Genomic DNA, 17,280 nt, shown 5'->3' on the forward strand with positions numbered 1-17,280 from the left:
TTAATTATTTGCTGGATACTGTTTCATGTTTACTACACCCAGGCTTTAAGCATCCACTGCAAATATTGGCAGAGACAGAATACTGGGCTAGATGGAATGATTGTTTAGATCTAATGTGTTAGTCTTATCTTCCTATACTACAGTCTCTGCTGCAAGTAGAAGGGAGAAAAAGGGTGTCTTTAGATGCTGAAACAACACCATGAATCTCTCATGAACCTACAGTGAATGAAATAAACTTGAAAATGTGTGTCAACATCTTATATACGTCTGAATGCTGCAGGACAAACAGCTTAGAAGATGAAAAAGTACTCATCTCAAAACTTTGCAGTGTATGTGCATGCTGTGAACCAGGAGCTGGAAAATTTTGAAAAGGAGAATAGGAAAACCTACCCAGTTGTTTCAGATAGCTTTAGAACTCCTTCTCTAGACAAACAAATTATCCTTCAAGAAGGAGGACCATATGCTTCTCTATCAAAGAGCTGGAAAGTACAAAACAAATCTGCAGAGGTTTTGAATTAAAACTGGCTCATGTTGAGTGAGTTTGCAGAGGAGCTTGGGCTCACTCACTGAACATCATGGTGAAACATCTATTGTGTAATATGAGGAGTTGTTAGGATCCAGATTGTAGCATATGGAATCCTGGTAGGCCTTTGAAAAGGCTTGTAAAAAGGGCCAAAAGAGGCACAAGTGTTACTTATTCCCCATGTAGAGAATGTGGCACGTTGTGTTTCTTTTCATGGAAATTTCATCTCCAGAGTGAGAGCAGAAGGGAGCAAGCAGAGAGTGAGGAGAAGAGGCAGAGATCATTCAGTGGAGTTCTATGGGAGTAAGGTTGTGTGTACAACGTGCTTGTGAACAAGAAACCAAAAGGACTGCAGGATCGATTAGGTTTGTTTTCCATTACCCTGTAGAGGTACAGGATTCTATGATTTTATGGTTCTCAGAAATTCTCCAGCTGTCATTCCCTGAGGTCTTGGAGGGCTTTCCACTGCAGGTTTCTTTTTCTAGCAAACCATTTAGCTCCATTTTCCTTCCTTACATAAAAGACAAACCCTGAGATAGCAGAAACAAAACAACAGAGCAGTTCAGCATTGACCTTATTTAGAACCACTGAGAACACAATATACTTCCTCCCCTAATCTCATGCAAATTCAGGTAATATGTTTCCGGTTGATGAAGATTATGATATGGAATAATAAAGTGATTACTTCAGAGCAATGAAAAGAAAAATGTCTGCTGTTGAAACACGGGCAGAATCTTTTATGCTTGAGTGGGCAGTGAGGAAAGGGTTGCAATAATCTCATAACTGTATATACACTGCAGTGTAAATAGGGAGCTGTAAAATGTGATTTACAGTATTGTGATGCTTACCTCTCTTTTTTTGACTATATCAGAAACATCAGTGGCTCATCACACAGATATAAAGGCTGTGGGGCTGGAACTACTTAGTGAGAAGCTGTAGAGAGAGGGGCATGTCATAATTGGCTCCTGAATCATCACAATGATGATTCCTCTCCTGCATATCAGTGCCTAGCACTGGGAAAGGTAGCAGCAACCTGCTTTTGCACAGTAACTTTGGGGCTTAAGTTAATGATCAGGAAGTGGAAGACCTGGGACTCATGACAGCTTCTAAGTCTTGAATCACCACACCAGGTTACAGTATTGTAAAATGCTTTTTACCACCAGCACTGCACCTGGATCTCATGCAGAAGAGCATGGAAGATTCATAGGATCAGCACCAGAAGAAGTTTATGGAAGTTTTGATTCAGTAACCCAGTAAAAAGTGTATTCCTCTGGCACAGCAGAGCTGTAGATTATGAGCCCTGCTTCCAACATTCATTACAGATTTTATTTAATAATACTTAAATGGATATTGAACAAGGAGTCCCTAGAGCAGAAATTCATTCTGCCCTAAACCGATTGTTATAGTTGCAAAGAAAACCACTGCTCAGTTCCCCTAGTTTGACAATGGCATGTTACTCTGCAAGTTCCAGGCTCCTGAAGTGATCTTCAGATGATAATATCCGCTCTGTGGATATTATGTGCTTCTGTCTGTAAATCGTGTCTCCAAAATCAGCCTCTGCAAATGCCCAGTGAAGTGCAGAGAGACAAAAGGAACAGAGAGCTCTTAGAGTGCTGATGACAATGCAAATGGGCTCCATTCAAAAGCCACTGAGTTGAATAAAAGTTCTCCCACTCACTAATCTTCTTGATTATCAAACCCCAGTAATTCAAAGCCCAGGAAAGTGATGCATATCTAAGATGTGAATCCAGATACAAAATTTGCATATGAATTTAAACATCTCCTTTTAGGACACAATTAGATCACAATCATACAGCCTGGAAGAAATTAATTGTGCCACTCTAGAAAGGCCAAAAAAATACATTGATTACAAAAGGTCTACATTGAAAATCTTTCAAAGTGGTCATCAATATTCTCTATCAGAGGTTATAACTGCGTATCTTTTGCTGTCAAGAACACCAAACTCAATTTGCACACCTTTCAGATTTAAAATCGTATTTCTGAGAATAAAATCCTCAAAAAACAATTCATTTCACTGCAATTTCTGAATCAGTGCTGTCCCATTAACTCAACAGGAGGAATCAGCTGGCAGAAACACAGAAATCATTATCTCTGTCAAATAATATAGCAAAGTCAGGAGAAAGTGTTCTGCCTCACAGGTGGCATAGCTAACATACAGAATTTTTTGAGGTCTGATCAAACAAACTAATAGTAATTTTATTGTAACCACAATATTTTAACATGTGAAAGGAAATATTTATATGAAGAAATAATATTTTTATTAGTACAGATTTTATATTTGAAAAAAAGAAATTTTTTTTGAATGCAAGTCCACCTTCAGGTCTGAAATCAAAGCCTTCTTGCTGGTCACAAACTCACAGTTCTGAACAAAGGCTCTTTCCTTACACCACTTTCTTTACAGTAAAACTGGGAAAAAATGTCTCCTCTTTCTCAACACATCTTATTACTCAGAAAAAAAAGCCCCAAAGAATCGATTACACAGTTAAGATTAAGAATATTATGTATAAACAGTCAATTAACTTAAAATACTATGGTATTTTAACACTTATAAATAGAAAAGCTGCAGCAGATTTAAACTTGTGCATCTTCCCAACATTTCTTGCGTGCTGTTTTCTGTTACCTGCCCCACTCCCTCTCTCTCACTGAACCTTAAGAGTCCTTGGGTTTTCTTTCAGCCATGTTTCTTCCTCCAAATGGTTCTCTACAGCCTACTTTATGTATCCCACTAGCGTTACCTTCTTATCCTTAGCATTTGCTGTGATGTACTGCACATTAACATTAAGAAAGCTTTCCTGGACTTCAACATTTTTTTTTCACATTTTGTAGTTACCCTTCTATAACTATCCTGTTTTTTGGTTTTGGGGAGTTTTTTGCCTTAGACAATACCTATTTCATGCCATAGTGGAAAGGCAGAGATATGAAAGTTCCTTGGTGACTTTTAGATCTATTTTATAAACACACAGAAGTTCAACAAAATTGCTCTTAAGAATCTAAGTTTTCTTTCCAAGGTGTTCAAGCTTGTCTTCTTCTGTTAAGTCTGCATTTCCTGCCATCAGTTTTGCCAGGCAATTTGGTATAATTGCAAGATGATTGTGATCTGTCACAGGATCATAAGGAGGATAAACTGCTCATTGTGGATAAGTCAAAAAGTTTAAAAAACACGAAAGGCAAATACATGTATTTCAGGCCAAATGTGTGAAGAGCACTGAGAATGATACTGAGCTACTTCAGGTTTTTCCACATGTTGGACTGGAAGCTTGAAAATGAAACTGGTGTTTATTTGTTCCTTGGTTTGAAGGTTCATTTTCATCAGACAGTTGCAGCCTCTTTCAGTTATCAGTCTCTTCAGTATTGATTAGTATTTACCCATTTAACAGATTTCTTTAATCCTCAAAGATTGCTGCCAGGAAAAGTAGTCATCTGATTTCAGGATTTTGAAAAGCTGAATAGCCTGCATTTTTGATACATCCTTTTCCTTGCCAGTGATGGAGCCATCATCAGATACAGGCTTCCCAAGTGTTGTCTTGCCCTCAGAAAGTTTCTTGACTTGGTGGTCTTCCTGACCATTATCCATCTTCACACTGGGTTTTAGGCTGTGGAAGCAATAGTCACCAACCTGGCAAAGGAAAACTGGCTCAGTGCTGTCAGGGTTCAACACCACTAAGTTACCCTCTGACAAAGGCTGCTTTCTAGGAAGACCATTTTCCTTCTGTAAGACAGGTAAAGGAATCTTTGTGGCTTCTGAATGTCCGTTGAGGCCTAAAGGCACAGTAAGATAGTCTCCAAACCTCTCCAGGTGCAATTCAGGAGAAGAGGTTGGTGCCTGACCTGAAACTTGGACCATGACACCAGTTTTCCCATGGCAAGAGTGGTCACTGGGGGGCTGGGGCTCCTGTGAGCCACCAGGTGATTCCCCAGCAGTGACAAGTGGAGGATGGGTGGAGGCACTGGCTGATGGCAGTAACAGGCTCTCTGTAGGGAAGTACTCCAAGGGACACTGCTGAGGAGATGTGGTACAGCTGGGAGCTTTTGGAGAGCTCTCTTCTTCTGTTTCCATCTTGGTGCCTTTCCCACAGGCTGGTGGGGCCGGTGAGACTTCTTCCTTATCACTGAGGTGCTGCATCATTTCCTTCTGATCTGTAAGTAGGTAGGGCTTTGGAGGACCTGCTCCTGGCTCTTCTTGCCTCTGTGGAGCCTGAGGACAGTCTTCCCTTGGGAGAGTCACATACTGAAGGGAAACTGATTTCTTACGGAGTCCCACCTGGTCCAGTTCCAAGGACTGATGTATGTCAGGGTGGGAGGACATCACTGGATTGTACAAGTATGGACCATTGAAAGCAAAGCAAGGGATTGCTGTGTGGGGAGCAATACTTTCGTCATCACTGTTTTTCCTTGAAACAGGAAAGGAATGACCAGCAATCTGACTAGAGCAGAAAACTGGGGCATGCTCTGCCTCATTTAAAGCATGGTATGAGTTCTGTAGGTCTGGTGCAACAAGGGAAACATCTGTCTTTTCAGTCTGCCCTTCAGGGTACTCTGCCAAAGTCTTCGCCTGCCTGAAAGGGGGAAAGTTAAAAGTTGCTCATGAGAGAGATTATTGTGGTAAACATTAAACATAAAACAAGCTTATTTGAAAACACACATAGCTAAACACAGGCTTAGAAAAGTTTTCTTGGAGATGCAGTCTAACCCAGGTAATAAACAATTGTATCCCCTCCTCAAAAGCAACCTGTACAGGCTTTTTAGTGACAGAGCATTTGATTGTATCCAGCCATGATGCAGGGAGTTCTTAGAGGCTATCATCCACAGTGTCACTGTGCTGTTCACTCACCTGTCCAGAACTTGAAGGAAACTAGCCTGCTCCGTCTTCTCTGAAAGGCTGTATTTGTTGAAGTCCAGCTGGTTGCTTGTTGGCCAGTTTCCCAACTGTGCTTTCTGAAAATGAAAAAGCAGACATGACCAAAGAGCAGTGTCTCACTGGCCGTAGAATCAGAATCAGGAACTGTACGTTCCTCATGGACAAAGGTACAGTGTGCTGTGTGAAAAACCGGCTGAAGGGCAGGGCCTCAAAGGTTTTAGTGAATGGGGCTACATATGGCTGGTGATCAGTCACCAGCAGTGTACCTCAGAATGCAGTTCTAGGGCCAGTTCAATACATTTATCAATGATCTGGATGCAGGATTTGAAGGCACCATTAGCAAATCTACTGACAATCCCAAGCTGGGAGATGCTGTTGACTCTCTCAAGGGAAAAGAGGCTTTGTAGAGGGATCTAGATAGATTGGAGCATTGGACAATCATCAATGGAATGAAATTTAACAAGTGCAAATGCCAGATTCTCCACCTGGAACAGCATAATGCTGGGTACAAGTACAAATTAGGAAAGGAGTAGCTGGAGAGCAGCCCTGCAGAAAGGGCTGGGGGTGCTGGCTCAAATCAGTGTGCACCCTGACAGCCAGGAGGGAAAACTCTGTCCTGGGGGTCTTCAAAGATGGCATCATCAGCCAGTCAAAGAGGCAATTATCCTGCTGTATTTAGCAATAGTGTGGCCTCACCTTGAGTACTGTGTGAAGTTCTGGGTCCCACAATTTAAGAAGGATTTTAAGGTACTCAAATGCATCCAGAGGAGGACAACAAAGCTGGTAAAAAGGCTATTTTGGAGAAAAGGAGCATGTCAGGCAACCTCACCTCTCTCTATAGCTTTATGAGGAGGGAAAGTCAAGAGGGAGGTGCTGATCTCTTCTTCTGGATATTCAGTGATCAGCATTAGCTAATTAAGTTTGCTAATGACATTGGATTATTTCAGTCAGTTAAAATTTTAAAGTACTGAAAATTTTCTAGCTTGATTTTACATCACAGTGGTGCTGACAAGCGCAGCACAAAGAAGTCTGCTGGTATAAATATAAGAACACTATTACGTTGAGTAGGACCAGCACTTCTCCTAAAAATAATTCATCAGCTAATGAAGATAACTATTCATTGTGGACCACGAAACAAGAAAGGCTCTTAAGATTTCTGGAAGTCCTGAAAAAGAGAGAGAAATAATGAACCCTTCAAGGTACAGTTCCCTCTTACCCCCACGTAGCTCTGGATCAAGAGACTCTTTCTGGGGTTTGGAATATTTTCCTCCCACATTTTCTTCTTCCTGCAGCAACAACATAGAGTTTTCAAGATATGCTTCTCACTGTGACTGCAACCAGAAAAGACTGCACCCCATACACTGTGCTGCTCTGCACAGCGAGGCACCGCCAAGGCAATGGCACAGCACCAACTCAACTCTCACCCTTGCACAGACATGGACAAGGCTGCCCACCAAGGTTCATCTCCACATAGACCTCTATCTCATGGGGGACAAGAAGTGCCTTAGCCTTTATGCCACCCACTCGGCAAACAGGCTGCTGAATGTCCTAGTTGCAACACAAACCTACCTGAGGAAATATTTATAGCTGCAACAAGCAACTATTAGCAAAGTGATGATGAGAGCTGGGAGCATCACTGGGAGAACCACTGGTGGCAGAACTGAAACAGAGAAAAGATAAATAGGTATCCACCTGTCGAGTGGCCATTTCCCATAACAGATTTTTCACTATGGTCACTCTTCACACAGGAAGATCAGGAAAACGCAGGGGTTATGTCAAGAGACAGGATCATAAGGCTTTCAAACTGTTGGAATACCCTCCAAAGCAGGACAGATCAAACATGGCCTGTACAGCTAACTGACCAAAGGAGTTCATTGTTACCTTTACTGATACATTTTTTAGATCTGACTGACCTCAGAGTAAACAGTTCATGCTATTAAGAAGATGGTTAGAAACCTCAGTCCATCCTGAACAACAGGCATGTCTCCAGGCATCTTAGGTCTGCCTGACTCTACAGTTCTGAAGAAATGGGGTCTCAGAGATTTTCTAAGAGCTTTCTCTGCTATCAGCAACAACAGCACACCAATTTCTTCCTGAGTATACTCATCAAAATTTGCCTAACAGTATCACTGCTACAAGTTTCCTCAGAACAAATCATGTCAGATCATATTACTTTGGGCACAAGACTGTATGAGGGCAGATATTCTGCCTCTCAGTCAAGAAACAGTAAAAACATGTAAAGGTTTTATCTCCAGCATACCCTACGGTGTGTTTTACACAACCCTATAGTCACTGTGCAAATATAAAAAACTGATGGCTTATATTCTGTCTTCTTTCAGTCTCAGGCTCTTCAGTCACTGACAGCAGAATGGATTACTGGAACCAGGAAACAAGAATGATCTTTTGGGCAGGATCTCTGTTTCATTTTCCATGTCGAAAACTTTATGGTTAATTGTACTCACCTTATGAAGGCAAGTATGAAAGAAACTTAAAAGGTCATTCACCTTATTCACTGGCATTGATGTACTGCAAGGATGCAGGCAGAGAAGCTGCCTTAAGTGACTCCAGATAACTCATGGCTGCACCTCACTCCAACCTCAGCTGAGAGCATATATTTTTCTCAAGAGGCATTTCAGCCATTAACAGTCCATGCAAACCTTACAAAAGCAGCCTGCATGAAAAGTACCGTTCTCAGTCTTCCAGGTGAACTCCTCGCTCCATTCACTCCAAGGCCCCTCATAATCCAGGGGCGTATTCACCCTTGCGCGCATTTTCCCCCTGTATTCTGTAGATGCTGCCAGCATCTGCAGAGTGAAGATGAAAGGAGGTTCATCATTGCTGATACTTAACTTCTGGAGAGTCTGGAAAGAGGAAATAAGCACAAATGACAAGGTAAGAAGAAGTTTCGTTCCATTTGTCTAGCAAAGAAATATCCAGGACTCCTGCACTTTGTGAAAGTTACCTTTTCATATTGGTTGTTTTCCCAGTATTCAACTTGATATCTCTGTGTTATGAAGTTGTATCCCATGGTGTGTTTTACCCATCTCAGTTCATACTCTTGGTTCTCTGTTGCTTTTACTGACACGTTTGCAGGCGGGAGCACCTGAACTGGAACACATGGAATGTCTCAGGGCAACCTACTGGGCCACTGGAAAAAGTGATTCATTTTTTCCCCACTGCAAATCACTTCCAGAGACTGAAAACACGATTGTTTTGTGCAATGTAAGAAGTCTCAGCTTTTTAACATTTCTTAATTCTCCACATCTTCATTTTCTACTCAAATAGAATAAACCAGTAGACCACTAAATAACAGAAAATCCATACCCATGAATGTTGACAGGACTCCCTGGGTACAGGGAGGTAGTGAAGCAATAGGTAAAACATTGTTACTGGTCCACCACATTTCCAGAGATTTTCATCTCTCTTGGAGTTACCTCCTGATATTTTCACCCTCTGCAAGGAGCTCTCCCATCTTTAGTCTGCAAAAAATAGCTCAAATACCTCCAGATATATGTAGGCAGAAATGATCCATCTGGTGCACCTCACTGGGCAGAGGATTCCTACCTCATAGAGTATTCCAGGGGCCAAGGCACAAACCCACAAGAGCTCCACTGGCTTCTTGAGAAATCACATAGTGACACACTCCCCACAAACACCTCTCACCACAGCTCCCTGTCACCTGGGACACTCTTGAAGGTCAATCACAGAGAAGTCAGCAGGGTGAAAATCACTCATTGATAAGCTCTGGGTTACAACCTGAATTTCTGCACAGCAGTTTCTGTCACCATCACCTTCCTCAGAGTGCCACTGAGGAACTCCACACTTACATCCCAGAGCTCTGACCTGACACAGTTCCTTTCTTTGTCAGTAATTGATTCTTCTCCCTACTCCCTTTTCTTCCTTGCCACTGTCTTCAGCCCCACTTGCTCAGACAGGCATCTCTCCAAGAAGGAAAGAAAGAGAAGAAGGAAGAAACAACACAGTAACTAACTGTTCTTGTAGCTTTCAATCAGTTTCTCCTCCGTCTTGGCCCGGACAGACACATTGTACTGGCTCTGGCTGCTGGAATTGCTAACAAGGATCTCACAGCTCTGCACCACATACGGGATGTGGGGCAAAGTCTTCTCACGCACAGGAGAGCATTCCTCTTCTCTGAGGGGAAAAAAAGAGGCTGAACTGAGATTAGGGGAATGGGGCAGAGCAGAAACCCCATGGGAGAGGCACAGACATGCTGCCATGGGCAGAGCACGTACTCTGATGATGGAGTGGCCCTGAAGAACAAGCCAAAGAGGACAGAGGTGGTGATCGCTTTCTTCACTTCCCAGCTGCAGGTCAGACGATCTCCACCATTGAAGAGGCAGCGAAGGTTCCTGGGCTGAAGGCCACCTTCAGAGAAACAAGTGACAGGAAAGGTCTGGCTTCTCAGCCAGAGCTTCCCACCCTGCACAGCCCCTCTCCATCCTATACTACCTTCAGGGGTCTTCCATGACGCCTCCATGCTCCACTCACTGTACTGCCCAGAGAAGCCACTGGCCTGCCCCGGTCTGGCTCGCACACGGGCAATGTAGCTGCTCCCTGGGACGAGGTCCTCACGGCTGAGATTGCAGTGAGTGGTGTTGGAGAGCAAGAGTGAGGCAGCTCCCTGTTGTCGGGGGATAAAAGGGAATGGAAGGGAGGGAGGAAATTGGGGAGTTGGGGAATGGAGAAGAGGGGTGGAGGGGGGAAAGAGTGAGAGGATGTGACTGCCAGCTGGCATCTCTCAACAGTCCCACACATGCAGTGGTCCATGTCCATGCTGCCATGCAGTCGTCCTTACTCCCATACTAGAGGGGCTTCAGCACGCATGCTGCCAGCATGGCACAGGAAGGCTGAGGCACAGGCACTCTCAGGCACAACCTCTCCCAACAAGTAGGCCAGCTCCTGTAGCTTGCAGAGTCCTGACTGTGTTCACCTCCAGCTACACATGTTCATAACTCTCAGTGCAGAATTATGTGGGAATCTGGACAGGATACTTCCCTTAAAAACTAAAGATTAAGCTGACAGATACAGAAGAGAAACATATGAAGATCCAGGGAAACAATAGAGCAAAGGATATGGACTTCTAAAAACTAAAAATTAAAAAACAAACAACCAATCAAAAAAAAAATCAACAACAAAACAAAACAACAAAAAATAAAAACAACAACAACAAAAAAAAAAAAAACTAAAAAAAAATTCCCCAACAACACAACCAACCAACCAACCAAAACAAAACAAAACAAAAAAACAAACAACAAAAAACTCCACCAAAAAACTCCAAAACATATCTTTGTCCATGGGGGAGCAACTTCAAATGTATTTTGCCATTTTCCCCTCATGAACCCACAGCCTCCTGTTGGAACATGATTTAATTCTATTTGGAAGGGATTCAGGGCAAAATCAATTCCAACTCAAAACCCAAGCACAGCATCCCTTTTTGGTTTTTTTCAGTGGAGAAGAGAACTTTGCTTTCAGTTCAGGACAAATGGTATTTCACTGGGCAAGTCACTTGCAAATAGAAAGAGAATCCCTTCTGCCTGACCCAAAAAATATTTGTTGCATCTTCTTAGTACCTGAGAATGGAAAGGTCATTAATTCACACAACTTTTACCACAGAATTTCAATTGCCCAAAATGGTGCAGTCCAACCCAGGACAGCTCAGCTCCTCCACTCTTACCTCCCAGGACTCCCATTCCCGCTTGTAAGTGACTTCATACTCCAGTGCATTGCCCAGCATTTGGCTTTCATCAGCTGTTTTCCAGGTCAGCAAGAAGTCTCCTGATGTCATCAAGCTGACTGAGAGGTTCTGAGGTGGAAGGGGCTGAACTGGAAGGTGTTAGTACAACACATGAGTAGAGATAGTGAGGGAAGGACACAAAGAGGGGAAGAGAACATCTAGGTAAGCTTCCCCATTTCCAGAGTATGTTATCCCTGCCACACCAAGTATCTTCTGCTTGACTAGCTCCTGAGATGATACCAGGTCCAGCTGCTCCCAGAAACTTGCCTTTTCCTCTCCCTGACCCACCCTTTCAATGTGAACCTCTTTGGCAGTTTTCACAATGGAAGTAGAATTCAGTTCTTGGCTGAATGGCAAACACAGTCCCAAAGATCCTTAAAATTCATTGGAAAATGAGAATTTGGTATTTAAGTCTTACCATTTTGGAAAAGATCAACATTTAGTTCTGCTTGAAGCATCTTGTTAGGTTTGAAGCCATAAATATCTTCTACCCCCATTCCAAAATAGTCTGTAGAGTTGCGACAAACCCAGCGCACATACACATCAGGAGTCTCATGTAAGTCATTTTCTGTCTGGCGTTTGCAATACATCTCCTTGTTCTCCCTGTGTATAAAGTCATCTATAAAGATCTGATCTGGAGACCTACAGTTAACACGAAATTAAATACCTGAAACCAATTTCATCCCATTCTGTTGTTATAATTTACTAGGGCACTTATATCCTCTTCTCACCGTATCTATTAGTCCTGTTTTGCATCAGTTGATATGACAAATATTTTTAACACCACGATTTTTGTCAAATACCTCCTCATTTCGAAGTTGTACAGCAGAATGCTATATTTTAGTACCAGTCTGTTATTGTTACTTTTTAGCCTAGCTCTATGTAATCTCATATTTTAGGTGAGAAATAGTATGATGGAAATTAATGTCATGTAAATGCACCTTTTACTCAAAGTGAAAGGCAGTAAAGTTCTGATGATCCTTAGCTTATTGAAGACATTCATTTTGCAGTCCCAAAAAGACACTTAAAAAAAGATTGTCCAACCAAAATGTACTTCTGTATCCTTTGTAGTTCTGTTCTGACAAGGGACCTCAAACATTCATTAAAGAGTTGATCCAAAATGTTAATCATTCTTTCAGATAGCCTTTCTCCAGTCCAAGGAACATCATGAAAATTAGAAACAGTATTTTAAACTAGGCAGGAGAGGGAAATATTTGTGTGTTTGCAGTAGCCTTAGCTGCTGGAGAGAAGTGTTGGGTTTTTTTGTACTCTCTGGAATTTTTTTTGTGCTTGTGGCTTCATGCCCAGTATATTATATTGTTCCAGTTCAGATGAGAAATATTAACTTGCAAATATTTAAGGCCAAATGTTGTCTTCCAGGATAAGATGGAGTCTTCTAGCCAACTATATGTCAGCAAGCATTATTCAGCACTATTGCTAGTTTTAAAAGTTGAGTATTAGCAAGGAAACCAGGGAAATTGCTGAAATATGGGTGGGACTGACCATACATGTGCATAACCTTAAACAAGAGTCAGCCCAAGGGTTGTGAAGTCCTAAAGAAATTTCTGTCCACTCACCATTACCCTATAGTCTGGGATTTAATCAACTATTCTTCATCTATGAGCCGATGGTGTTTAATTGCTGGCTGTTTTGATTTCAGCTGTGTGATTGTCCGTGTTTAATACTGACTCATCTGATGAGTTCAGTCATGTTTCATGATCCACACACTCCATCAAGTAACAATGTTGCAGAGAATCCTCCAAAAGTCCAAGTAACTTTATATCATCTTTTCTCAGAAGCCTTAACTTCAAGGTCCTGTTCCAAAGTTCTTCCACTGATTTCAGTTGCTTTTAGATCTACTAATTCTCTCTTGTTTGCAATAAAATTAAGAGTTCTTTCTCTTTACTTTCCTTCCTGTATCCCCATACTCTAAATCATTTTCTTCTCAGCCATCCATCTTTGCCTTCCTCTCTCCCCTAACTCTTCCTCCCTTCTGTCCTTTCTTACCCTCACAATCGATCCAGTCTGATGATTCGGTTCCCTTTTCAAAAGGAAACAGATGTAACAGAGAGATACTCTCATAAACACACCAGTATCTCTGGGAGGAAAACCAATAGCACAGATGAACTTACCAGTCTTCTCTATCTCACAAACACAGAATCTATACATGTTGCTCAGAAGTGATCAAAACCACACTCTCAGTGATGCTTCTAAATTGACAAAATGACACGGGGAATGCCTTCTTCCTTTTGGGTTTATAAAAACTGTCCTTTATGCTCACATTTTTCTGACACCATCTTCTGCCCTCCATTATTAGCATCCTATATGCCCCGTCTTATTTCTAATCTATTATCTCACAACAAAATCATGGAAAATAATTGTAAAGGTGAAAAAAATAACTCCACTAGCATGGCCTATTCATTATTCCCTTCCTAAATGAGGCCTCAGAAGCAGGTACAACTTTTGTTTTAACCCAATGACAGAAAGAGGTGGGCATGTTTTCTTAAAATCTGCCTGCTGGTCTCTAGGGTTCCAAGTTATGGCCAGTTTCCCTTTGGTCTTTTATCCAGCTCAGCACATTATAGGTACTTACATTAAAACATCATCCCTGTGGTAAAGAATCATACCAACAAGGTCATGAGCATCTGAATGCTCCATCCATGTGCAGGTGACCTGTGAGTTGTAGTCATTCAAGCAGCTCAAGCTTTTCATAGGGATGCTCTCTGAAAAAGGAATTCAGGCAAAACAAAAAAGGATGCAGTGACTACAAATGTAAATAGTGAGAGATAGTAGGAGTACAAAACAGGTAAGGCACTGATAACAGCACTCTCCTCTTGCCACCAGAAAATTATAGAATTGTAGGATGGTTTGGGTTGGAAGGGACATTAAAGATCATCAAGTTCCAACCCCCCTGCCATGGACAGGGACACCTTCCACTAGGCCAGGTTGCTCAGAGCCCTGAACTTGGTCCCGAACACCTCCAGGGATTGGGCACAACTTGGTGAAAATATGTACAGAGTTGTGGCCATTCTGCACATCTCTACAATACACAAGTGTCCAAACCAAGCTATAACTACCCATTGTTGAGATCTTTGTGCCTGCAAGGAATATAATTCCAGCCAAGGTATCACTTTTCCAACACTGATTATTTCCGAGGATTAGTAGACACCATGGACAGCAGGCACACAGCAATCATTTCATCTTTGTTGCGTTGGCATATAGACTTCTTTGCCACTAACTTCCTAGTAAACATGATGATGTTAGAAAGGTATATTTAAAAGTGAGATGCTCTGAGAATAGTCTTGTTAAGACTCAGAATAATGACCAAACTAATTTATTGGAACTAGATTCATGATCCAGAAACAGCCAGACCTCTCGTGAGAGATAATTTTTTTTTTTAAGTTCACAATTGTTAAGTTGGAAAATACAGACTTGCCTCTAGCACATGCACTAGGAGGCAAGTTGCTTTCTTATCCTGCTTTATTTTCTCTGAAGGTAATATCTGTGCTGTGCTATTGGGATATTGCAGCTTCAGATGACAAAGATATCAGTGTGCGTACATGAGTGTGCTCCCTCCAGTAGTTTTTCATGATGAGATCTACTATCAGCTTATTCAAAGGGCTTTTTAGGGGTAAAGAGTAGCTCTCATTGCATAAGAAAGGAAAGATATTAAACTCAGAAACACAAGCAATGGATATGGCAGATGGTCTCTTTATCTGTCAGCAATTCCACAGGAAGAAAATCAGGTCATCTGGATGTTGCTCTTGGTAGCCCCCACCACCCTGTCTTGTGTCTGTCCACATGACTACACTCCTGTACAGTTCCATTGGAATTATGCAGCCCTTCATTTTCCTGTTTTCACTAATTACCAGGGTCTACTCCTCCTTTCCATTCACTCATTATCCAGTCAGCTTATTTATCTCATCCATTTATCCAGTATTTCGCCTGTCCTTACCACCAACATACAACTGATTTGTCTGCACATGCACCTGCTACACACTGGTTTTAATCACGATGTCTGTTCTCCTGTAGTAGAGAAGACGGTATAGAAGGAAGCAGAAAAGCAAGCAAAAAATGAGGAAGATCATTAGTTGAAAGAAGCAAACAGATACAAAAAGAAAGGCAATGAAGGAAGGAAAGATAAAAGAGAATATAAATTTGAATCTCACCTCGAATGGCTTGAACACTGAAGACCAAATACAGGTTCAGCAGCAGGATGAAAATCTCTTTCATGTTCATACTGTCCTTTGCCTGCAGGCTTGATCCTAATTCAGATCATAGTCTTCTGCTTACTGTAGAGCTGCTTGTTTCCATTTCGCATAAAGAGAAGTAAAACTGAATGAGGGAACTTCTTTTATATTTGTGTTGGAGTGGCATTCAGAAAGAACTTCTACCAAGCATTTATTGTAGGACAAAATTCATGTCTTCTTGTTGTGTGAGCTTGCAATACAAGCAAAGAATGAAGCAAATGCACATTTGCATTGTTGAGTAGCAACAAGAAACATTCCTGATCTGTGAAGAGAACTCAGCCTTCAAATTTATTTATCCTTCTCCTCTTTATGCTCAAAGCCTTCCTAATGAGCCACTACAGTGTTCTGTTTTTTACCCTTCCTCAAAAATATGATCTCCAACCACGTAATTCCTGGGAGCTATAGTGGTTGAATTTCCATATTCATTCACTTTCAGATTTTTCATCAACATGCTACTTTTCTAGCTGCTCCCCAAACAATTTGCAAATTGTAGACATAATACCAAAGAAACTATTTTCTTTGGTGATTCTAGAGAGTGAGAGTAGATTGAGCAGTTCCAAGACCACGGACCACACCGTTCATACTGGAATTCAAGTCCTTTTGGCCATTTCTCATTGCTCTCTCAAAAGCATAATGCACTCACCTACTTAAATACATTACAGATCTGAGACTCTTTTCTACTTTAGGGGAGCATGGAAAAACTCCTTTTAAATTCCTATTGACTTTCAGACTCTTGAACATCAATTCCTTATGCGAGAAACAACTGGCTGAGCCAATGATATTGAATAGTCATTACTGCTAAGGAATCCCTTAGTCACTCACAAGCCTTTGTATGAGGGCAGACTCTGCCATTTTGCTTTCCCCAGAAAGGAAACCATTCCCTTACCTGGACCCAGAGATGTCTGTGAGGCAGATCATTCAACCTGATGGGTGAATCTCCCTGTCCAGCCTGCCCCCACAGCACCAGAATCCTCTGATGCAGAAACCAGCAAACCCACACTTGCCCAGAACTGGAGACAGAAGGTATCAACCAAGCACAGGATTTCCTTGGCAAGTAAGTCTTCAAAATAAATGCTGCATCTTCCGTGCATCAGAAATGCCACTTTCGGAGAAGCAGACCCCACCCCTTCAAGGGAAGTCTATGCAATTTCTTGTAAAATAGGAAGTTTGTAGTTCCTATTTTAGCCCCCAGAGTATGCACTTAAATGGCACTAAGGGAAGGGAGGGAAAGGAAGTTTGTCAATCTGCGTGTTAGCAATTACCAGATCATGGGACTAATGTATTTTAAGAAAAAGAAGGGATTGACTGCAGCAGAAGTAAGGAAGACAAAGAAAGAATTTCTAGTTTTCACTCCAGTGCTGTTTCTTGCTTTAATCTAGACTAGATAATCTTCATGGCAGGGATCACACTGGACTTTCATTTGTATGTCTATACTGGGGACTAGTGAACTACCTTTATTTCTGTAACCCTTTAATTTGAGCAATATTTCTAAAAGCAAGTTTTACCTATTTCAACAACAGTTAATAAGTGCTAGAGTACACAGAAGAAACAAAAGAAAATTGATGAGAAGAGTTGATCTGAAGTCATCCTACAACCAAGGCAACCATGCTCTTTTAATCCAACTTTAAAATTTAGGCCAGTAGCCTTCAATAATAAGATCTCCAGGAAAGTTAGGTAGCCATAAGGAAAACATACACTCACGTTTTTGCTCTGGAGGGTAAACTATGGAAGACTGAGCCCCCAGATACAGAATATAACTGCTAGAGTCTGTCTATCCTGCACTGATACATACTACACCTCCTCTAAATTCCTGGAGTACTGACCAAAACCACAGTCAGCTCAGTTATGCTCTCACCAGAACTGCAGCAATAAA

General features: G+C 41.7%; 1 protein-coding gene across 4 annotated transcripts; it reads right to left on the reverse strand.

Moving 5' to 3' along the window:
• Positions 1-1,646: 1,646 nt before the first annotated feature.
• CSF2RB (colony stimulating factor 2 receptor subunit beta) lies at positions 1,647-16,697 on the reverse strand. Of its 4 annotated transcripts, XM_051784115.1 has the most exons (14): positions 16,294-16,577; positions 15,327-15,597; positions 13,751-13,880; positions 11,576-11,760; positions 11,098-11,246; positions 9,873-10,044; positions 9,656-9,788; positions 9,394-9,554; positions 8,365-8,510; positions 8,089-8,263; positions 6,972-7,062; positions 6,619-6,688; positions 5,376-5,479; positions 1,647-5,100 (listed from the first exon to the last, which is right to left on the reverse strand). In XM_051784115.1, the coding sequence occupies exons 2-14, from the start codon at positions 15,394-15,396 to the stop codon at positions 3,915-3,917; spliced, it is 2,772 nt and encodes a 923-aa protein (XP_051640075.1). In that variant the 5' UTR covers positions 15,397-15,597; positions 16,294-16,577; the 3' UTR covers positions 1,647-3,914. The 4 variants fall into 4 exon arrangements, with proteins under 4 accessions (XP_051640075.1, XP_051640073.1, XP_051640074.1 ...); XM_051784113.1 differs by having other exon boundaries at positions 9,656-10,044; positions 15,327-15,457; positions 16,294-16,697; XM_051784114.1 differs by having other exon boundaries at positions 9,656-10,044; positions 15,327-15,460; positions 16,294-16,697.
• Positions 16,698-17,280: the final 583 nt, after the last annotated feature.

Source organism: Manacus candei, unplaced genomic scaffold, assembly GCF_025592945.1.
Source record: "Manacus candei isolate 608988 ecotype Guabito, Panama unplaced genomic scaffold, ASM2559294v1 h1tg000018l, whole genome shotgun sequence".
In the NCBI taxonomy this organism is placed as follows: domain Eukaryota; kingdom Metazoa; phylum Chordata; class Aves; order Passeriformes; family Pipridae; genus Manacus; species Manacus candei.

Coding starts and splice junctions, on each gene's coding strand:
- CSF2RB (XM_051784113.1), bottom strand. CDS start 15,396: ATGAACATGAAAGAGATTTTCATCCTGCTGCTGAACCTGTATTTGGTC. Junction 9,555..9,655: donor AGGGCCACTCCATCATCAGA/GTACGTGCTCTG, acceptor TTTTCCCCTCAG/AGAAGAGGAATGCTCTCCTG. Junction 8,511..9,393: donor GATTGAAAGCTACAAGAACA/GTTAGTTACTGT, acceptor CATGTGTTCCAG/TTCAGGTGCTCCCGCCTGCA.